The sequence below is a fragment of the Crocodylus porosus genome, unplaced genomic scaffold, assembly GCF_001723895.1.
Source record: "Crocodylus porosus isolate Cpor-Errol unplaced genomic scaffold, CroPor_comp1, whole genome shotgun sequence".
Taxonomy (NCBI): domain Eukaryota; kingdom Metazoa; phylum Chordata; order Crocodylia; family Crocodylidae; genus Crocodylus; species Crocodylus porosus.
This window is the reverse complement of record NW_017728943.1, coordinates 93,458,141-93,482,792: the sequence shown is the minus strand read 5'-3', so window position 1 is coordinate 93,482,792 and position 24,652 is coordinate 93,458,141. Positions and strand designations below refer to the sequence as shown.

Here is a 24,652-nt window from a genome sequence, read left to right as displayed (position 1 = left end):
AGTTAGAGGGTAGTTTGGTTTTTCAGGGTGGAGTAAGGTGGAGAAATATTGTTGCATTTTTCCAACTCTTGGAAAAAGAACTGATCAGCTTTGGCTTTGCTCCAAGAAAACCAAGATCTGCTTCAGGTGAGTGAAATCAAAGCTGCCTGTGGACTTCCAGTTCCTAGTTGGGAGCTGTGTAAGCAGCAGGATTGTGCCGAGTGTGTCTGAGACAACAAGTTGGTGCAAGTAGAGTAATAGCAATGCTGCTGCTAATGCTTCTGTTAGTATTGATATTAGGAATTTACTCTTTCAGAGGAATGCATCTTGAATTGAATGAACTTAAGACTGCAAGAAAAATGCATTTAGAGATGTAAGTTTCAAGCCTTTATTTTCTTCTTATGCTTTTGTATGCTGCAAGCATCTTCTCAGCTTTTAAGTAGCAGTGAGGGGTCAGAAGCTTGTTTCTAGTTTAGAGGGATATCTCTTATTTACATTCATGTTCTCCTTTTAGTTGTTTGCATAACTAATTACAAATGTTTAATGGATCAATTTGTAAGGCTGATCTTAGACATCCTGGTGAGATGCTATTTAAACTGAAAACAAAAGCTAGATACTCTTAAAAATAAAATATCGTTCCTGTAAGGCTGAATCTACTTATCTATTTTCTGCTTGATGTACTGGAGTGCTTCACTTTGGGCCCAGTTTTTTTAGAGTTCTTTCAATAATACATGATCAGTGCTTTCAAAAGTATACTAGCAGTGTTAATATAACTTACATTCATGGTAGAATTTTGATTTGGGCCATATTCCCATTTAGCAGTTATCAATTTTGAATATATGGTTTCTGCTCAACATCTGCAAGGGCTTTTGGAGATGACTGTTTGCTAAATGAAAAAATGCTATTAGAATTTGCTTTGTAGGTGATGGTGTGTTTGATTAGTGTTAACAAACTTGTGTAATTCTTTGCAAATACTGTTTAAGAGCATTTCACTGGATAGTACATCTGTATCAATTTACATTTTCTCTCCTATTTATAAGGAACCCTATAACTGTCACTTGTCCACTTTATTGTGTGTTGTGGAGAGTAAATAAAGCAAGTTATTTGAGGCATGAAGTATAGTAAACTTGGCTATCTAAATGTACTGATGGATAGCACTGAATAAGGCTTTGAACCTGTGAATGTTTATACACTTGCTTAACTCTATTCATATGGAGTTAATGCTTACACTCACGCTTAACCCTGAGCACCTGCTACTCTTGCTTTGTTCAGAGTCCTTGCCTGAGAGAACAGTATTGGCAGCTTCCTTTGTCTGTGTGGAATCTCCACTAAACTAATTATTTCTTAGCAGGACAGGGCTACAGTTTTAAGTGAGAAAATGTTTCTGTTACTTGTAAGTTTTGTAAACAATGGACAATTTTCAAAAACCAAATAGTCCACTCAGTAACTCCATCTTAAAAGAATATTGTGCTGCACTGTCAGATATATATTTTATGCTACTTATAAATATTTATGGATATAAGTAGCATAAAATATATAAGTTTCTAGTCTATAAAAATCATGAGATCAGAATAGTGTTAGTGGTATTACCAAAAAAAAATCTTTACTTTGTTCCTGTACTAGAATAAGTTTGACAACATAAAACCAAACTACCTGCTCTTTCTTTAATATTGGTGAAATGACTACTTCTGCAATAAGCATAACTTAAGCATAAAATGCTTTAGTGATTCAAGCTAATATCATATCTTCAGAAGGGTATGTGGACCATTCATTATATATGTTACAGCTGTGAAGCATTGATTTTTGGCAGGCTACAGTAGGACAATTTATGGTCTTAATGTTGAAAATTTAGCACACGTGTACATGTTTGCAAGACTGAGACCTACAAATATTTTAGTTATGATTATTAGGAGTAATCCTGAGTAGTCCTGTTGGTATTCAGTGAAACTATTCATAAATTTAAAGTATTATTCAGCATGAGTAAAGGTAGAAAAACTAATTCTGGTGTAGTGGCATAGAAACTATTTTCTTAAACAATAACAGTGTTTAAGACATTTTCTCAACTCCTTCTCCTCTATGCAGCGCTGGTCAGGCCACACTTGGAGTACTGTGTCCAGTTCTGGGCGCCGCACTTCAAGAGGGATATGGCTAGCATTGAGAGGGTCCAGAAGAGGGCCACTGGCATGGTCAGGGGGCAGCAAGCCAGGCCCTACAAAAATAGACTAAAGGGCCTGAATCTATTCGGCCTCCGCAAGAGAAGACAGAGGGGGGATCTGGCGGATGTCTATAAACTTGCAAGGGGGGACCGGCGGAAAATAGGTGAAGTTCTGTTCCCCCGGGGAACTACCTGGGATAACAAGGAATTATGGCCACAAATTGATTAAGAGTAGGTTCAGGCTTGATATCAGGAAGCATTACTTTATGGTTAGGGCTGCCAGGCTCTGGAATGGGCTTCTAAGGGAGGTGGTGCTCTCCCCTGCTTTGGGGGTCTTCAGGATGAGGTTGGATAGATATCTGGCTGGGGTATTATGATCCCAGTACTCGTTCCTGCCCAGGGCAGGGGGTCAGACTTGATGGTCTATTCAGGTCCCTTCCAGCCATAGAAACTATGAAACTATATATCATGTTGTTAATCTCATACCATATTGCTAAAGGTGAATTGTTTGATTCAAAGTAGTTGAACTTGCAAAAAACAATCCCTTAGGCTAGAATCCTATGAATTGTACGAATCTGCTAATAATGAGACAATGAGATGAGAAGTAAAATACTCTCACATTAATAACTGACTAAGAGAAAAAACGGAGAAAGGAAATAAAGAGTCATAAAAATTCAGTTTGCAAAATAGCAAACGATGCCCTAGCAAGGGCTATAGTAGTGTACTTGCAAATGTTCTGAAAAAGTGGGAAGTGAACAGTAAGATGACAAAGCCCAGAAGTGACACAGGTCAGTTAGACTCAGGATGAGACTGAGGTTGCATCTATGTACAAACACAGTGCAGGAAAAAGACATTCATGCTAGCTCTGAATGGGCAAATTACCTTGCAGAGTTCCATGCTACTGAGGTTATTCTGTGTCTGGTATCCAAACTGTAGTGGGTGCTTCTGCACTATGCTACATCGGAGACACTAGTTAACTGTATATAGTCTGAAGTTAGGCAGAAGGCAGGCTAGAGCTGTATCTTGTAGACTTACAGAATCAGAGGTATATAATGCAGATGCTACAGCATAAACTTAATTTGAAAGGGAATTGATAAATTTTAAGGCTAAAGAGTTTCAAAGTGTGAGCCACATACATGTTCCTGGCTGGATTCTAGATTCACTGGGAACATGCATGATGACATGGGTGCATCTACCCATGTGGCAGACTGCACAGTTGTTACTGCTTAAGCAAGTACTAAATGACTGCACAGTAACCAGCATTACTGCGCAGTAGCATTGCCAACATGATTCATGCCCCGCAATGCTATGTTGCTGTAGCAACGATCTACCACGCAGGAACTTCGTCGCTACAGTGACGTAGCATCTTGTGTAGATGCTTCCACTGAAGTCAAACAGAGTTGGGCACCTATAAACCTTTTATAAAATGTAGCACCAGACTTTTTTTGTTTTATGTCACTCAGTATTCAGGCATGGGATTGAAAATAATACTGAGAGCATTAAAAAAAAAAAAAATAGAAATTTATAATTGCCTGGTCTACTGTGCTTGGTTGTAGTGATTCAATTTCTGAAAGAGCATAGCAAGAGATGCACAGATAATTAGTAGAGGTCTGGAAAGATTTCCATACACAGAAATTGGGAAATAATGCCTTTTTTTGTGATGTAAAAATGGAGACAATAATTGAAACCAAAAATACAAGTTTTAAAACTGATAAAACAAAAAAAGTGGAAAGATACATTCTCTGTCTTTTTCTTTCTTATTACATTATTAATATTCTCATGGAACTCACTAATATAAGATGCATCAGTGAAGTCATGCACTTAATACAATTTGAAAAGGGATTATGACACCTTCATGACTAAAAATAGCTGTGGTTACATTGGATAAATTAAATATTTGTTTATATGAAAGTGAAACCTTCAGGGCATAAACAAATTGCTGAAGGGTGTCAGCAAGCAGCTTCCTCTATGAGCTGATAATTACATAAGTGCCCATCATGGGGTTTCTTGCACCTTCATTTGAAGCATCTGTTACTGCCGTGCTTAAGAGACGGACCATTGGGTTAGATGGACCACTAGCCTGATTCTTATATAGCAATTTCAGTATTCTGTTGCTTCTCTCTTTCCATATTGGTTCAGTTATTTCATGGACTTTAACCCTGTGTTTATATAGCATGCAGAAAATGTAGACAAGAAGCAGCATTTAAGTCCATTATGAAATATTTAGAAGAGGGAGCTACTTTACCTGGGTCCTTTAGTTTACAGTTACATTTGAATGGTGGAGTTGGATTTTTTTTGTGTCTGTTTCATACCAGATGCTTCTATAGGAAGAAACCATGGCAGTATGTTTTAATATTAATGAGCTTAATCTTCTGGGAATTATTGTATATGTACTCTTTCAGAATACAAATTGTTTGTTTCATATGTTAGTTCTGCTAGCACACTAAATCTGAGTGGGATGCTATTAATTGTTAAAAGTGTATGCAGTGAAGCTATTTACATAGGCTCCATTTTTTTCTTTTCAAGAGGAAGCCTCTTTTTACAGTGATAAACTAGCTTTATTTTGTGTTTTTAATGGTCTGTATGATGCAACCATTTAATGACCACATGGCATTAAGTTGTCTCTTAAGATAACATGTGCTTAGGCACCTTATAAATTATTAAAGCAAGCATAACATTTGTATTTTTCATAGCATGTTCCCCAGGATAAGACAAAGTTGTTATAGTAACTCTGGTTTAACTTTTCTTTTCTTTTCTTTCAGGACCATGAACTTCGAAGTCCTGAAATTATAGCAATTTGATGACAGCTAGAGCTGTGATCTTCCCTGAACGAACAATGCAGGCAATTCAAACAGTGGAAAAAAAAGTCACTATTATAAGGGAAATACTTTTTACAGAATCTTTTATAAAGAAACAAGAGCTCAGCAGAACCCCAGTGAAAAAGCAACTCTGTCAGGAGCAGCCATTGGAAGGAGCTGTCTGCAGCTTTCAGTGCTGTACTGAGCATGTCCTGGTGGAGCACAGTGCAAGCAGCACATTATGCAAAAAGGCAGCTCTAGCAGATGGGAGAGAGGCACAGAACGCGTTTGCTTCCCTTGCAGCACCGCTGCCTGAAAACAAACCTGGATTGCTCGACAGGCTCTCGCCGTCAGGCCGAGTAAATGAAATCCAGCAGCATGGCTTGATTTCTGAAGGGGCTGGATTGCTAAAAATCATGGGGAACCAAGATGGGAAGCTTAAGAAAAATACAGGTGATGTGCATGAAGGAGAGGATGCTTCTGGGCCCAAGGATACAGAAGGCACAAAGAAGGTAGCAGGAAGCAAAAAGGGACTGGGGAAGCATGCTAAAGGAAGTGAACCGAGCAAAAAGAAGGGTAAGTCGGACTCAAGGGCCTCGGTGTTTTCCAATTTGAGGATTAGAAAAAATCTGTCCAAGGCTAAAGATGGGACGAGCAATTCAAGGGAGGATGTGTTAGAAAGCCAGGCCTTGCAAACAGGGGAGCTCGACAGTACTCATTCTATTCTTACTAAAACTCCAGATATCAGTATCTCTGCAGATGAAGGGGGTCTCTCGGACACAGATGTTGATCATTTTGAAATTACAAATGAAACTCGGCCAGCTGCTGCAGAGGCACAGGATGGACAAAGGACCAGCTCCGGCTCTGATACGGATATATACAGTTTCCATTCAGCCACAGAACAAGAGGATTTGCTTTCTGATATCCAGCAAGCTATTAGGCTGCAGCAGCAGCAGCAGGGGGCAATTAACATTAGAACTGAGGAGCATGTCACCAAAACAATGGACAGACACATGGCTAATTCTCAAGCAGCCCTCTTAGATATTGAACGGTTTCTTTCAGTAACCAGCAGTGAGAAAGACAGTAGCCCAGAAACGGAACAGGCTATGTCCGCATTATCTGAAATTGCAGAAAACATTACAGCCAGTAAAACTGAAAGTGAACTGCAACCAGCAGCTAATATGGGAGGGCCTCCTTGTAACAACCTATTGACTGAGGAGCAGGAATGCCTTGCTGCTGGAGTGAATGGGGTAGCTAATGAAGTAAAAGATCACTCAGATTTAGATGCAGCCGTGATAGAAAATGGATCTCTGATAAATGGTTCATCTTTCCATTTTCCAACCTCAGCAACAGATTCAGATACTGCAATTAGAGAAGTGCAAGCTGTTGATTTCCCAGGCTCTGTGAAAGATGATGCTATTTCAGACACAGGCCACGATCCTGCCACTCAGACTCCGGAAGGGAAATCTAGCATATCAGCCAGCCAAGAGGCACTGGATAGCAGTTTGTCTACTGAAATGAAAAATGGCACTTTGTCCTCTGAGGGGATAGCAGGGAGCCCTGCGCTAAGTTCCCGATGCTTTAAGCCCTATCTCATTAACCCGTGTTATGTCAAAACTACAACTAGGCAGCTGAGTTCTCCAAACCATTCGCCTTCTCCATCCCCATCGCAAAGCCCACTTTTCACAAGGAAGGATGAGTTCTTCCACAAAAAAGAAAAGGCATCCACCAAGAAGCAAAGGTCTGCTAGTTTGGCTGGTTTACTTAGTAGATCAGCAGACTGGACGGAGGAGCTATCTGATCACAAATGTGATATATCTAAAAAGGTAGGCTCTGCAGACTACTTGGAGCCCAGGGGGTCCAGGGAGAGATTTCAAGCAGAAAGAGTGCCTTTGACTCACTCAAGGAAGTCCTCAGGGGTGCAGGCTTCTACAGATACCTTTCCCAATGTCTTTACAGGTGAGTGACTTTTATTAAGGTAACTTTTCCAAAGTGACTTTCTTGGGTGGAAATAACATAAATGTACATTTCAGACATTCTCAAGCAGCTCCTTTAGATGTTGCAATATGTCTGAAGGGATAACTTTTTTAGTTTTGAATCTGGTCTGTATAAATGGAATACATCAGCACTGCAAACACGTACATATGTGCATTTCTTACCTGGGAGTATTCCTCTGTGGCCTGCAACTAGTCCCAGTTACTGGCATGTATGACTGTTCCCAGATTTGAGGTCTAATTTTTTAAATACAAACTTAAAGTTTTCCCACAGGTATTAGTCACAATAACATTCTTGAAAATTGATCCAAAATGTTTGGCTTCAGGCAAATTGGCTCTTGGCAGAAACTAAAAGTTCAGAGAGAAACTGTTTTGTGAGCATGTGGGCGTTGTATTACAGTGGTGTCTAGAGGCTTGCTGGGGAACTAGTAGGCATTGGCCAATTTTGGAGCCAGGTGTGCAAGATGTGATATTTGATACAAAATAGAAATGGAGTGGACAGGCAATCTTCACTTAAATTTTTATTCTTTCAAAGCTAGTTTACCCAGTAGACCCAGCTGACGTGTTTGTGTATTGAACATAAAATTCCTTCTACAGAAAGCCCTAGCACAAAATGGGAAAAGGAGTTCAAGCACAGGGGGGGAGAGGGGGTGGTATCACGGCCAAAACAAGACTTAAAGTCTTAGCTCTCCTTTTTTAAAGACAATGTAAAATGAAGAAAGGGGAATATTTGTGTTGCTATTTGATGTTCTTGGCCCATTTGCCATCCAGACTGTTGTGTGACTCATTCAGGTATTCTTTACTTTGGAAGGCATCCTCTGGTGTTTCCTTCTTGGGCATCTTGTCGAGAAGGCTTAGATGTGCATAGCTTAATAATAATCTTTCCAATAAAATGTAACACAATTAGAATGCTCTATTATACTTCCTCCTACTTCCATCCTTATATCTGGGGCTTCTGCTAAGGAGGGGGAGGAAAAAAAAGATTGCACAAATAGAGAGGGCCTGTGTTGTGTGTTTGGAGGTATGTATACAATGAGAATTCAACAATGCATACTAATAGTTTTAGACTGAAGAAAAATATAAAAATTAGCTGATATCAAGGGGAATGTCCTACTTTTCTATAAACAATACATCTACATAAATATCCTTTGTGAGTCTAAGCCAACTTAACACACAACTAGTGTTCAGACTCATTTTGGAAACAGAGATCTGTATGATTTCTACCATACATGTTTCAGTGTACTTGCAAAAATGCAGTGAATACCATTTTTAGTGCTGCTTTAGAAAGTAGTAAGTTTAATCATTTGCATTTTTAAAGCTTCAGTGGTGGTGTTTCTTTTGATAGGTTTTAAAATAATCAGTGTTGTCACCAACTGTTTCTTAAGTTTCTTACTGAAAATGTTACGTTGTTCATGGCTTATGTTTTAAGTATCACTTAAAATTTAATTTAGTGTATTACTGGTTGTGCAGTTTCCTTAATTTCTGCTCTACATGTTCCCAAAACAATATAACAGGCAAATATAACCTTTATTTCTAGTCAGTTTCACTAGTGGTTGTTGTCCAACAGCTGAGAATTGCTGGGTTTGGGAAATTCATGGTAATGTATTAAAATTATTTGAGTTACAAAAATAAATAATGGCAGCATGCTTACTCACTCTTTCAAAGAAGGATGAAACAAATATCATGGATGTGACCTTTGGAATTAGATCACAGATAATTAAAACTTGGGATCTAGAGTTTATTGTGGATTTTGCACCTGACTTCAAACCTCGCTGGATCTGAATATTTTAATGTGGGACCATCTCCATTTCACTTTGGATTTGCTAAATATTTTTCTCACATTAATATATAATTCTATGCAATTACCTACCTGCCAGTATTTCAAATATTTCTATCATTTTCTCTTTATAATTACTCAAGACTAAAGTATACTAAGATTCCACCATCCTACGATATTACTTTGAAAAAATGATTTTATATGAGAACTCAAAAGTTTTGTGTTTTCAAGTTTTCTCATAGCTTTTAATTTTTTCATCAGCATTTAAGCATTTAGTGTTTTACCTCAGTAATCTTACAGTGTAATTATGAAAGGAGCAGTGTCCAGTACAACAGCAGCTCTGCCTCTTATGGAAATGACTCTGACCCTCATTTGCATGTACATACCAGCTGTCTTTTCAAGCAGAGGGTGATTATACTTTTCAGATTATGCAGGCTGGTTTATGTTTAAAACAGGAAAACTGGACATGTAATTTATGTGGAAAAAAGATTCTCTCTCTTCATCTTTCTCTTGTTTTGTATTTTTGTTTGTAAATTGAAGAAGTGTAAAATAATGTAGTGTTACCAGAGCATTTTCTTTTCCCAGAAACTGGCCTTATTCTTTCATTATTGGAATGGCAGAAAAGCTTTCTCACTGAGAGCAGCTTTCATAGCAGCATTTTCAGAAACAAAAAAAGGATGGTATTTCCCCTAAATTTTGAATAGTAGGTCTTTAAGAAAAAAGTGTTCCTAGTGCAGTTAAATATTTGGACTCCCTAACAGGATTTATAACAGGATTTTATATATGGTGGCTTCTATTTCTTTGCACATGGACATTTTAGTTTGAGCATTAAATCCCTAGGCACTAGCTGCAGTGAATACATAATATTCTGCAGTTGTGTCTTGAATTGAGTTAAATATTCCACCAAACTTCAAGCACTGATTTTACAGACAGCAGGTTTTGAGCAGATGCCTGGCCTAGTTTTCACAGTATAGTGTAGTTAGGCTGTGCACCATGTGAATTTTTTTTACAATGGTCCATGTGTGTATATCAGGCTGCTCTGGCATATGACATGTATGGTAATAAGCATGTGAAATTGCAACATCTTTAATCTGTAACTTCACCCCCCCCCTAATTTCTCCCAGACTGGATTTAAATATTTTTGTTCTCATTAAATATACGTTAGAGCTTAGAAATTAAAAGCTACTGGTATGAGGTCAACTGTCTTGGCAAAAAAAAACCGCAATGTAGTTTGCCAAAAAAACCTCTTGTAATTTTGTATATTTTATATACAAATAATAATCAGGATAAGCAGAGCATGATACCTAGATTTTGATGTACCCACTAAGGGTGATGTGTGGACTGGTTTATATAGCACTCTGAAATTAACTTAATTTTTTGGTGTATGGTTGGGGGGGCGGTTTGTGCTGACGATTGAGTTTTGAAATTGCAGTGACAGTAAATAGAAGTCTCTGGATTTCAAGATTTATGCACAATAGGGATATTTGTTGTAAGTAATAGTCCTAAAAGGGGTACAGGAGAACATGAATGAATGGAAGATTTGGATCCTGCCTTCCACTGATGTAATATTGAGTGATAGCTACAGAATTGAAAATGTGTGTTTTGTGGGGTTTTTTGTTTTCTTTAGTGTGGAAGTGGAGTGGTTGTCCTGAAAATTAGCATACATAGAAGAGCTAATAAATTTAATGAAGACCATTTTTATTAACTGATTTCTATTATGCTGTTATTCTAAGCAACTCTGATAATAAAGGAGCTGGTAAAGCTTCCCATTATAAATGCTAGCTGTAAAGACTCACTTAGCCATTTCAGGTAGTAACTAATTAAACTTTGGGGTTTTTTAAAATGTTTTCCTGGCTGCAGTGTGTTTGTTAAATTGACTGAATCAGGTGAGCTGAATTAAATGCATCACATGTAAAAAAAGTGTTTTCAAATGTTTAGTTTTTTCCTGTTTTAGCCTTTAAAAAACAAAACACAAACCCACCAAAAACCTGAAGGCAGTCACTGTTCTGGGACTGAAACCTGTTTCTCATTCATACAGAGCTCACCATTTATAATACATGTAACCTTATTTATACCCATTTTAATACCCTCCAAAATTGCCAGAGCCTGCAAAGAGATAATAGATTAAATGAGTATCTGATCCTTATACCGCTTGATCTTGGAAATTGTTAATTCTTCAGCCTGTTAAAAGCATACTTAAAGGTTATTTAAAGAGAGCTGTATATAAGAAAAATATATTTTAGTACACTGATATTATTGGGAGCTCTAAAGCATACTAGCAAATTAAATATTGTTTATTGGAAGCAATAGATAATCTGTCATGTTATAAAAGAAAAGGATTGTAAAACCAATCAGCTACAGCTAAACTGATTTCTACATTTAATAATGGGCTCTGATGGGACTGATGAAATAACTGCTTATGCATTGCTAATACCTTGCTTGAATATTTTCATAGAAACATTGCTCTTTCTGGGAGTTTGAGATGGATGGTCTTACAACCTCAGCAATGTTACTGGGAATGTAATACTCCTTAAACTATTCTAATTGGGTCTGATTACGTTCCCTGGTCTTCATTTGTCTGACATGTTAGTGAGACTCTAGGAGTGAAGTGACTGTATCTTTCAGATGACTCCTTTTGTTGAAGAACATCAAAACTAAAGTCTGAAAGATCACCTGATTTGGGTTTAAACTAGAAATTAATTGTTCAGGCTCTCTTAAGGACTTTATATATGTGGAGTGAAGAAGTGGAGGGGAGTGAATCAGTCTGGCAGATGGAGGAAGCTGACAGTAAGCTCTACTGTGTTATATTTGTGGCATGTGGAAACTTGACTGACACTAATCATTGAGAGGGATCACATACTTGAATGCCTTCTCTTTTGTTGAGAAAGATGCTGATCATCTAAATGTGGATAACTAATGCAGTGACTTTTATGGTATCTAATATTGTGTTACTCTTTTTTTTTACTGTGGAGAGCACAAAAATAGCTTCTACTGGAGCTAGTGACTGTGCCACTGCTGCTGTGCAGGGTGGAGCCACTGTGCAGGGTGTGGTACTGCTCTGTTATGCCTCTGCCTCAAGCATTGGCATAATATTTTTTGTGTGGAGTAAAGCTTACTTGTTGAAGCTCCCTTCAACATTGCCAAATATTCCTTTACCATTGAAAAGGGCTTCTGGCAACATTTCATGCTGTCTGCACATAGTGGACCTGGCTTTGATCTTAATTTCCTTCGTGTAAAGCTGCCAAAAGTAATGAGCAGAGGAATGACTTGAGAAAAAGCTGCTGTAAAAGAGCTTACGATTTGGTCCAGTGAATTTGACACCAGTCACCACTACTATAAGTTGAGTTCTTCCAACACAGATGTAGGGTGTATGATATGGATAATAACAAACATGCATAAGTAATATTTTGAGTTTTTAATGAGCATTTTTGGAATATTTTCTGTCTGGAATTTAGGAGGATTTTTTTTTTTCTTTTTGTCTTTCTTGCTTTCTCTTTAAAAAAAAAAAAAAAAGCATGTGCTGGAAACTACTTCTTGAATATAATGAAGGTAAAGTTGTGAGAAGTTATTTTTCTGAAGAATTCTTAAACCATAGGGCCTGATGAATCAGTTAGAGTATCTTATGGCACAAGGATAAGAGGGCATATGGGACCATGTGTAGTGACTGGCTCCCCAATATTTGATCTAGATGGGTCAGATGAGGGCCATTGCTTACAGAGTTTTAAGGATGTTGGTGAATCCATGATATTGGTCTTCAATTAAAAATTGTGCTCAACACTGAAGTGTTATATAGTACACCTTTTCCTCACTTTTTGTCACCAAAAAAAAAAGTTCCTTTGAGACTGTAGACTTGGCAAACTGCATCACTCCACATTGGAAAGAGTGACAGTAGCATAAGATTTCTTGCATAGACATGGTAGCATAACATTTAGCATAAATAAGCTGGCATAATATTTCTTGTCAAAACAGATACTCTTGGATTAATGGTGAAACAGTTGCTTGACCCAAATTGGGGCATAGGAAAAATAATTTCTTTGGCCTTTATACCTCTGTTTCCCACATGTTTTCCTGTAGTAGAAGGGAACAAGTAGCATGTGTTATCCTGCATAACATTACAATATAGGATGTGGTATAACCATTTACCTACTGAGACAGACAGAGTTAGAAATTGGCCTGCCCTTACAGATGCATAAATACCTAAATATCAGTAAACTGGGCCTTCAGAGTAAATTGAAATGACAGGTTTTTCATAAACTTTAAAAATATGTGATCAATTAAAAAAAAATGATTATGCAAACATGTAGGTTTATAAAAAAAAAAAAAAAAAAAAAAGATTTTAATGGTTCACTAGAATAGCTTTTTGTCTGCCAACATTTGAGTTCAGGGTTACTATGCTTTTTTTCTAGTGAGTGAATATATAGATAACTCAGACTGAAATATTTTATCATATCTGCCTTGAAGTTTCCCCAAAAGATTCCAGTCAGATCTCAGTGTAAGTTATACCAGCTACTGTACAAACATTCAAGGTAGTTTAATAAGCACGTGCTGGGAAGTATTTACATGTTCTGAATCTCTTGGAAGCGTGCTCATTTCATGAGACTGGTCTGTCAAAAGTTAGTTTGAAGAAGAGCTGGACCACTTTTGTTATCCTGAGTTCATTCAGAATCATACTTTAACTTAATACAGTTGTAAATAGGGCTATATTTTATGAATGCATCATGACACTTGCTTTTATTTCTACAACAGAATCTTGTAAGGGAGTATGTCAGTACCTTGGGATGTATTACATTAGAAGCGTATGTCAATATACATAGTTTTTTTGCAACTGAAGGGCACTTCAGCTTTCACAGGAAATCTGCTTAAGTACAGTATTTAATAACTTTCTTTTTGCCCAGATATGTAGGAAAAAAGCTTAATATGAAGGATGTATTTTTTAAATGGGCAGTAATTTAAAACCTTATCTGGGGAAATATTTAGCCATAACACATACAATGCAGGTTGTCATTCCTTCCTTAATTGTTGCTACTCAGTGATACGATGTAATTGGCCCCTAGCTCCAGATCTAAGAAACTGCTGGACCTTATGTAACCCCCTCTTCATATAAAGGTTAAGAGGCTTGGGAAGATGAGTCCTCTCATTGAAACAAACAGTGGAGCTTCAACCCAGGTCTTCTACAACTTAGATGCTTTTCCTGAAGGCAACCCGGGTTTACCAGTGAACCCAGACCCTCGATGAAAATGAATATCTGGACTAGGCAACCACCAGTTGAATTGTTAATACTTGATTCTAACCTCATGAACTTCTACATCTGTCCTTAGTCTGCTGTGAAGTAAAAATATCCATGCTGACCCAGATATTCTGGCAATTCCCATTCAGTTTCAGAATATCCTAAAAGGTCATATAATTTAGTCTTACAATAATCCTAGGGATGGAAGGGGAACTGTTAATCCATTTATGAAGGGGGCTCATGATAAATACTAAGTGTTTATATAGCTTGCCCCAGGTATGTATGGACAGTGGTTGAACTGAGCCCTGCTGGCTGGACCATACACTTGTATGATGCTTTTTGTTTCAAACTTCTAAAGGAGGAAAGGCTTCCCTGCCCTTTCTCTGACCTGTCCAGAGACAAAAGCTCATCTTCCAGCTAACTCTGTTTTCAGGTTGCAGGAGTTGCAATCTCCTACTCTTGCATTTATTTTCAAAGGTCACATTCTGAATGAGCTATGGAACAGTTTATTAGGCTAAGTACAGGCAGTGAAAAAGCTTGAGGCTGAATCAATTAAATCTTTGCAAGTTAATCTAAGCTGTGTAGATTGAACCAAGTGAACAAACACTCACTTTTGATTCTGGGAATGCAGCCACATGCCTGTAGTGGCCCAGGCCAGAAGCTGGGAAGTGCTAGAGCATGCCTCCTTGATCAGCTGGAAGAGAGAGCTTGGGACAAAGCTAGCCCACCCACCCTATGAAAGGGGGTTTGTGGGGGATGTGCAAAGCATCCTGGGATTCTGGGGGAATGTGAGTTGATTTGCATTGGCAGAGGATCTGGGACAGAAGATCAATAAACCAATTTAACTTTAATCAGTTAACTCCAGATGGATGTGGTATCAGACAAACTGGTCTCAGCCATTTTGAAAGCTGTTTACGTGCACTGAAATTCTGTTTGTGTTGCAAATGTGAACGATTTTCAAATCACTTATACTGGTTTATGTGTAATTTCTGCTGCTCTCCTTTGGGTATGTATCACCATTACATTTAGATCAACCTAACTAAGGTTAGGTTGACTTAAATGTCCATTGTACAGGCATTCGGGGTAGGGGGGTAAATAATTCCAAAAATGGCAGGTCTGATCTAAGTTAATTCACCTGAAGAGGTGAGGTAAACCCACTTAGATTGAGAACAGGTTAACCTAATCTGTTAAATGCCTGTAAATGTTCAGAATGTAGCTACAGGTTTAGGAAAGCCCAACCACCCAGAGCTTTACTCTTCCCACCCCTGCCAAGCCCACCCTCCTCCCCACAGATCTACCAGTGCTTTCTCTCTCCACCTCAAGTTACTTGCATCAGTTTTCCCACATAGTTCCTTGGAGCAACAAATATCTGTGCATGTTGCTCCTGGTCTGTGTTCATGCAGCTTAAAATAAGCTGTGTGAACATAGACTGAGGTGCAGTGAACAGCTTTCTGTACCCTTATATTCAGGCTGGGTTTGTTTTTGTTTTTTTTCATGAATGCCCTCTAGTCTGGGGTAGAAGTGTAACAAAGGATGTCAATTAAGCAGAAAACATTTGCAAAACGTTTATTGAGATGTTCCTTTTTAAGAAGGCTGAGTAACTTGATCTAGGTTCTTGCTTGTCGGGGCTTTCTTCAAATAAGCTTTTTACTTTTGATACCTATCAAGGTCTCTCTGTAACCTAATTCCAGAAGACCCCATCTTTTGTCATCATAGAGCATTGTGATGGGGGGGAAAAAGCTTTATCCCTCCCACCCTGCTCCCCACTCCGAGATTTATCTATATAAGTGTATGTGCTTTTTTTAGCAACTCTGTATCTGCTCTGAGTGGCTGAGCTTGAATCAGAAAAAAGTATAGAATTACTAAGAGTAATTATTAGAGGAAGAGATTCTGGTTCTAGGGTGTATTTGATGCTGATCTGAATCAATTAATTGCTTCTTAACTTGTCCTCGGAAAAAAAACCGTAATTGGTAGGATACACCAGGGAAAAGAAAATAGTTGACAACAGCATCTCTTAAAATTGTACTAATAAGTTTTTATAATGAAGCAGATTACTGGCTATATCTTCATCAGTTGACAACTATCTAGGACAATCACATTTCTCTCTAGTTTAAAAACAAACAAAAGGAAGAAAGGAATATACTTGATTGCTTTCTATGATGTGAAATTGGTGTTTTCATGACAGATTTACAGATACTCTTATGTTACTTTTCTAGAATTAAAGAAAAACATGGTAGATCTAAAAAGAGTTGATGGAAATATTGGTTGCAGCAGTATTCAGATAGAAAGGCCCTAATTTAGGAGGCTTACAAATGTATAGGTGTTGCTTACCAAACCAGAGCCTAGTCCTTAGCCATTATTTTTAGAGTATATTTTGAGCAGCAAAATATTAACACGTTTTTCTGTGAAATTAGGTGGTATAATTATTGAATAGACATTCTAACTCATGGTTAATAAATCTAATTTATGAATACTTTTATCCCTCAGCACTTGCAGAAACACCACTTTTTTGGTCAGGCCACATTGTATTAGTTTTTCCTTAAGGTGTATTTTCATCTTTTTTTGGCCTTGCCTGAAAAATGGAAGGAAAAATCATAAACATTTCCATATTTCATTTCTGCCTGATCTTAGTTTAGTTGTCTTATATAACTTGCTGAGAGAGAAAATATCTAGGGGTTGCATGAACAAATGCTAAAATAAACAGTCACCCTCAGGAAGGAGTCCTTGATTGTGTTCTTGATTGATAGTAGCAGTCCATTGCTTTATAATCTAGGGTGTATCCTGTGTACATTTTTAAAAACTCAGTTGTCATCTGTAAGAAATCCATTATTGATTAGTAGTAATTAAGGCAGTAGCATTGAATATGTGGTCCACAATTACAAAAAGTTACCAAATAGGACCTGCCTTTCTTTTCTTTTCTTTTTCTAAGCTTTATGAATAAAGTCTGATAACTTGTTTTTATACTAAAAAACTAAACAAACCACCAGAACCACAAATTCTTTGTGGGAGGTTTGCAAATTACTTTAAAATTACTTGTTGTGTATATTTTTACTAGCAACATTTAGCAAAAAAATTGTTTGCTACCCCATAGTATGAATCTGAAACTCCTGGCCAATCAAGGTACAGCAAAAGCTGCACTAACTGGCAGTTTATTAGGCAGAAAACTATATTAACCAGCATCCAAGGAATGCGGCAAAAGATAAACTGGAAGTACCATTCTGGGTTTTGCTGCCGCAGGCAGTTATTCTTTGCCACTTCTTTGGCTCATGGACTGGGGTAAAGCAGCCCGTGCAAAACAGAGCAGCCTGCACGGGGGCTCCCCTCCATGTCCCCCAGCACACTGACACTGGGGAGTGCACCAGACGGTACATATTTGATTGACTGGAATATTTAATTAACCTGCATCCCCCATTTATGGGGGATGCTGGATAACAGCTTTTACTGTACATAAACTAATGGGAATGAACACAGGCTCAGTAACATGCACAATTTTAATATTTGATTGAAACTCAAAGTACCCAACACAGTAGAAAAATAAATTGACTATATCAGTAATATTGTATCTGAAGATAGGAGGCAAGATCCAGTGACACCCCACCAGTGTGGCTTCTGGTTGCTTCCAAACTACTTATGATCATGATTGTGATTGCACAACAGCTGCTGGCAGTCATTTTTTCCATCCCCTCCTCCTCCCTTCCATCTACACACACAAGTTGGTGCCCAGAGAGCTCGCCCCGGTCACCCGAATCTAGTGACGCCACTGTGATGCCCTTAAAAGCTGATTTTATGTACATGGATAATACTGTTTAACTTGAAATCAAGATAGCTGAAGCAAAAAAAAAAAATCTTCCAGGTTTGTATATGCATACATGTTGTAGGGTGGGGTGGTAAGTAACTCAAGAAATGTCAGCTAATAAATGTGTTTAAATATGTTAATTTCTAAGTTTACTTAAAAAGGAGGTATTGAACAATCTTTGAAGAAAGTTGTATATATTAAACACTGCTCTGTTTTGCATAGTCATCTATGCATTTATTTCACTGGTCTCCTTTTTTTCTTCACTGTAAGTATTTGCTAAAGTTACAGGCAAGATAGGCAGGAAAACAAAATTCATTATTTCAATATTTCAACTTGAGCTATTACTCAGAAAAGCAAGAAAATATCTCATCATGGAATATTTTCCATAATGGAATTTTTTTCCCTGTAAGGAATTTTTTTCTAGAGGGAACAAATATATATTGTAAAAAATCCAAGAGAGACTTAAAGTAAACAACAGATCTAAAGAAGTCCACATTTGGGTCTTTTCAGAAACTAACTTCTCCCATAGGCCATGAGCCATATCTTTCCTATTTTAATTACAAATGAAATATGCAGCAACTGGGAATGAAGTTGTACTAAACTGGATTGAAAGAACAGTGTGCATCAGTTTGAACCAACAAAGGAAGCCATTAGTAATGCTTACTGAGAAGGCATCAAAGTAGCTTCTTACTTTATAAAACAAGACAAAACTAACTGTGGCTTCCTGACAAGCTGTAATTCTTGCCAGGTTCTCACAGCTTTCATGTGAGAAATTGCCGTAGAAATTCTAGAAGAGAAATTGGACTGGATAGAATACCTTGCTGAAAAGATCCCAGGGACCTAGAAAATGTATCTTGAAAACTGGCAGATATGAGGGGTACCCATATGGTTGAAACGAGAGAAAAATCTAGATATTGGAGTTCTGTTTTATAAAATTGGAGGGGCCATATTTATAAAACAGTAATATACCCCTGTAGTCTACATATCACATTAGAAGACTGAAAAAAAATCATGGCTCGCATTTTAGAAGAAATAGCTTGAATCTACTCTCATTGTAGTATGTCTTGTTGTAATGTTTCACTGAATTAGTTTGGTGGAAATGCAAATTCAAGTTTCTGGTGAACCTTCTGGTGAAGTTGTAGACATGTGCTTGGAAATGACGGGAGTGATGGAACAGAGGCTGTTATGAATGTTTTAGGAAAAAAGTTCTTTTAAAGAGAGGAAACTGATAAGATTAGTTGAAAAACACTTGGGTTGTTTACCATTGTTACGTGTAGATGAAATGAAATTAAGTATGTGCATTTTGGAATACTATACATTTTCAAAGGCTATTGACACAATGGGTTATGACCCAAGGTAGCAGTACTAGTCTTAAGCACAAGCTCAAACTTTCTCTGTAATTTGAGCATATATGGAATTTGGACAAACTGTACCAAAATACTCTGGGCAATTTTTAAGTCACAATGAAAACTTGTTCTGTTAGCATGGGTTTTGGTCATGTAAAGATGGGTGCTGGCTTGTTGTCAAATTAACAGATTCCAGGACCAGATAAGGTTGCCAACGTTGCAACAAACAGATTTACTAGACCTCTGAGTTTAACTCTCAAATGCATAGCAGCATAGGACTGAACCCTTTTCTTCTCCATATCCTTTCTCAATCACTGTTTTACTAGATAGGCTAATTAAGGCAAGATAGTTTAAGCCTCCTCTTATAAGATAGGGTCTCTATTCCTGTTAGTGGTTCTCTGAATCTTTCCAGTTTTAACTGATCTTTCTCAAATATGAGTGATGAGAACTGTGCACATTATTCTAGGTGAGGTCTCACTGGAGCCTTGTCTGATGTTTTGGAAACACCTCTCCTGCAGCATCCTAAGATCACATTTGCCTTTTTCACAGCTGTCTTGTTGGTAGCTTTTAGACATAATGTTACTGAGTTACTATGCACATGTCTGTCTTTATTTCCTGTAACTTCCAACCAATGATCTTACAGTTTTAACCATGTTTCCTGGAAACCTTTGTGGACACATGTTCAAGCCCTTTTAGGAAACAACAGTGCAGCAGCTTGGATGAAAGCATGGAATTAAATCAGCATTCAGAATAAACATCTAGTTTCTGACCCATTAATAAAGCCTCCTGATTTTGACCTTCCATGAAAAACATGAAAAGTTCTAACTAGGATCTGAAGTGGGCATGGTTGCTGTGATCACTTGATGCACAGATGATAGTATATTAAGAATTCTGTAGAATGTGACTCTGGCAACCCCGATCAAATTATGGACCACACAACAACACTCTCTCCTCCTATACAAATTTGACCGTGGCATTGCAGAGATGCATTCCCTTTCCTCAAAAGCATTAGACTGGTTAACTAACCTTATACGGGGTTTATAATTGTTGCTTCAAGTCATCCATATGAAAAAAACCCCAAGAAGACAGTTTTAATAGAAATTGTTGTTGGTCTCTAAGTGAATGATTTTGTGTTTTGTATTACTAAACTTCACAGCATTTTTATGACTTTCGTCCTGAAAGTCACCCAGTTCTTTCCACATGATATCTCCATCCTCTACGATATTGTTGATGCTCTTTAGTTTTATGTCATCAGCACACTTCTACTTTTGTGCCAGAATCATTGGTGACAATATGACAGATTGGTTCCAAAACTGATTATTGAGAGATTCCACAAGTAACTTCTCTGTCCAGGACAATATTTTTCACTTGAAGCACTGCCAATTGCTGTCTCCCCTTTTTGTCAGTTTCTCACCCATGTTGGAGTTCTTGTAACCCTCATCTTTTCCATTTGGACTAATTTCTCATGTGGCATCATATTAGAAACTTCAGGAGATCTAAAAATATAAAGTTTTACTATATGTCCATGTCTAGAAAATAAGTTCTCCAAGTAAGGCATTGAATTAATCTGGCATAATCTACCTGTAGTTTATCTCATTTACCTTTTCAATTATTCTTCCCTTCATAATTTGCATACTATTGATTCTGCGTCTTTCTGTTTTTCCTAATGCAGTACATACTGTAATACATAGGTTTATTGAAAGCACTTGCTAATGGAAATGTGATTTTATGTGCCAGAAGTCTAGGATGCCAGTTATCAGTTCACTCTTCCTCACTCCTCTTGCGTGTACTAAGCTGGTTGAGTTTTGCATCTACACTGGCTGTATTTTTGTACCCTTGTTCCCATTAGCCACTTTGCCTTGGCTTCCAAGTTCCACAGATTGCCTTAATTGAAAACTGAGACAATTAATTGGTTTCATTTAAAAAACTATAGGTATAGCACAATCTCTTCCTTACCTTGTACTAGACTGTATTAATAGTTTCCCTTAGTTTACTGATATCTACAGCAGAGAGGAGAACAGAGGGAAGTCCAGAAGACTGCAGTACAGATCTGGAGTTCCCACTGTGGGTCCCTAGCTAGAGTAACTATTTAAGAATTAGAAATCCAGGTCTTATTGACAAATTAGAGAGAATCCAGTAGAGAGCAACTTAAGTGATTAGACATCTAGGAAAAAATTACTTACAAATAAAAGATTGGAAGAACTGGAATTGGTTTAGTTTGAAGAAAAAAAATCAGGGAGTATTTGATAAATTTCCAAATATATGAAGGATGGTTATAAAGATAGGATGATCATGGACTGAGCATCATGGCCACAGAAGTAATGGTTTGAATTTGTGACGAGGGAAATTTAGGTTGGCTATTAGGAAAATTCTCAAACCATTAGGTGGCTAGCACTGGAACAGCTTGTGTAGAGAAGGTGTGAAATTTTTACCTTTTGGAAGTTAAGAACTTATTGCACAAACGTTTAGTTGGGATGATGTAGACAGGAGTGATCCTGCTTTGAGCAGCGGGTTGACTGGATGACCTCCTGAGCTCAGCCCTATTGTCTGTGATTGTGTTCTTCAGTCCTGGTGGAGGTGTATGGCCCAGTAAGTCTGGAGGTAGGGCAAAAACCTTCACAAGAGTTTACTTACACACCCATCTCTCCCTTTATTCTATTTGGAGTAAACAGAAGGACACGAATAAAACAAAAGGATAAGAACATTTCTACCTTAAGGCAAACAGTGTATGAGGGTGTTAGCTATTGTGTTGATCACAAAGAGTAGTCCCTAGCTTTTGTAATTGCGTGAAATGTATCTGAGGTGATGAAACATAGTTTTTAGGTGATCCAAGTGCCTCTGACTGTGTATCCAAGTCAACTCATCATATGTTTGATACTGGGAGGGCTGAAGTTTTTCCACTTACTTTATCTTGAGGAGGCGTGCATGTGAATCTGTCACTTTGTGCACATGGGGAGAGCAGGTCATGTCAATATTTTTATGTATGTGCATATGTAGCTAGGCAGGTGAAAATTGTCATAGCAATACTATCTGTCAATGAAAATCTTTTCTCTTAATATTATTTTAAAAAAAGACCTCTTGGGACTGGAGAGAAATCTGAAATAATTTCTTAATCTAAACCAGCAGAGGATTATTAGAAATTTTGTAGTAGAGAAATATAACAAAATGAGCTCTATAATCCTTAAATGCTATGTATAATTTCTCAGATCAATCTGTAGGTAAACAGGCTAAATTAACTCTGCACAACATACATGCAAACTTAAAAGTGTTTGTAGTTGTATGGGCTTGGAAATGGATTCTTCAGGGTATGGGAGGAAAGGGGAGGATTTTAAAAGGGAAAAAGGGACAAGTTAGATACTCAGATACTATGAAGAATGAAAAGGAGTTGAGTATTGAAATTCCATTTTTGTGTGTGTTTTGAAGTCTCCATACAGTGCAATACTGTTAGGTCTTTCTCTTCTTGGAGGAGGAAATAGAAAAAGACTGTTAATAAAATAGGAAGGATCTAAATGTGCAAATATTTTATATACATGATTAATTGTATATTTAGGAGTCATTCATTAACTTTAATAGGACTCTTCAAGCATATTTAAAACTTTAAAATTGTAAACATTCAGAAATGAGAAAAAAAGTGAGTGATTGATTTTTTTCCACCCCCATTGAACTGAATTCCGTAGAATGTGTTGTTCTATAGGTTTGTTTGTGTATCTTAAGACTGATCAAAATTGTACTCTAAGGTATTTGAAAACCTGTCATTTTGAATACAAGGTATAGTTATGTTAAAGGCTACCCATAAGTGAATATCAAATAACAATAGGAGTACTATATAGTCTCTTTTTCTCGACTTTTCTGGAATTGTCCTTTCTGCTCTTCAGGGCCTGATGTAGCATCAAAGTGGAATCGGGGTGATTCCATCTCTCCATTGGACTGTCAGTACTTGTTTTGCTAGCACTTGAGAGGGAGAAATGGAGGAGTGTAGGAAGGAAGTCTGGCTGCGTCTTGCACCTTAATTTACTTAATAACATTTACCAAATCCTGACTTTGCAACCTGAGTCTTCTTTAAATGTTTTACATGAAAATCTCTTTTATATAAAATGCTCTCTGAATGCTTCATCATGAATCAAAACTATGGTCTATGTCCTGTTGAAGTCTTTAATATGGATTTGTACAAGAAAATACTTTTCCCCCCTCCAGTCAAAACTAAGCAGGTGGTGTTCAGAACTTGCAGAATGACTTTCATTGCTGTAAACATTTCTAAGGCAACTAAAATAAGGTTAGGTACAAATAGACTAGGAATAAAGACAAATCAATTACAGGTTGTAAAGATGTAAGCAGTAAACAAGAGTCTTCGTAACACTTTGGTGTGACCCTGCCAACAGCTACAGTGCTTCAGGAATTGTGTTATACTAAAATAACTACTTCTTCTCATGCTTGGAAAAAAGGGGGGGGGAGAAAACGGGGGAATTTCAAAGATCTTAAATATCAAAGGATGCTGACCTAGTTGCTATGGCAACATTGGAAGTTTAGTAAGCTAGTACCAGAGCTGTGTCGGGGATTCAAGAATTAAGTTTTTAAAGATTTGACTCAAACTCCCCAAATGCTAAAAAGAAGATTTACACCTCCTACTACCACAATTGACTCTAGTTGTAGGGATTCAGCATCTTTTGCAAGTGCAATCTCAAGCATTTTGGGGCAGTTTAGCTGGGAATATATCTATACTTTTTACCTTTGTTACAAATTGTGTGTAGAACTATACATAGGAACACTGTGTAGGGCATCTTTGGGCTAGTATAGTTCCTACCCACACACCCCATTAGAAAAAGCAGCAGCAGCTCACAGCATTGTAAATTTCAATGTATGGAATTAGCACTGTGCCAACTAGACCAGAAAGTGAAACTGTTCTAGATTATAAACTCTGCAGCCAATTGCCTGTTGTGGTGAATAGTGCAAGGGAAAGCTACCTGAAAATATACCACCCTGACCAGTTGCTCCTGTTCAGTGTGCCAGATGCTGAAAAATGTCTTGGACACTTTTTTGGTGCAAGCCCAGTGCTGCTCTTAAGTCTCATGCATGTTTAGGAGTGCCATGCTGCATACAAAGTGCAGGAATGAGTAGGCTGGCCATGTGTCACTGAATTGTTTCCTAGCACTTCTAGCATACTGTAGGTGGTGTGGCCCCTGAGTTCTGATATGGTGTTGAGCATTTTTTCAGCACTTAAGAACGATAGGTTGTAAAATTGTTGCCAGTTACGCTTTTCGCTGTTGCTCAAATCTGCTAACAGTGATCTGATTAAAACCTTAAAAGTAATACACAGGAGAAAAGTGCAGTGAGAACATGAGAATGGGAGATGCATATCACAGGAAACAACACGAGACTTAAGTGGAAAGCAGTAGTGCGAAGTGGCTAGTATTTGCTTTGAATTTGGATTTGGCTGATTTGGGGGACAGTGATTTGATTTGGTGATTTAAATCACTGTCCCAAATTGATTCAGACAAATCCAATTCAGAGATTCAGCTGCTGCCAAATCTCCGAAGCTGCCCCATCCGCCTCCAGCTCCTAGCTCCTTGGGGAAAAAAAAAA

General features: G+C 37.7%; 1 protein-coding gene across 1 annotated transcript in view; it reads left to right on the top strand.

Moving 5' to 3' along the window:
- The first annotated feature begins 218 nt into the window (after nucleotides 1-218).
- The window catches only part of FMN2 (formin 2), a 251,351-nt gene continuing 226,917 nt past the window's right edge, over nucleotides 219-24,652 (top strand). The window contains 2 exon segments of the mRNA XM_019549808.1: nucleotides 219-352; nucleotides 4,897-6,891. Coding sequence (XP_019405353.1) covers nucleotides 4,935-6,891 — 1,957 coding nt within the window. The 5' untranslated portion in view covers nucleotides 219-352; nucleotides 4,897-4,934.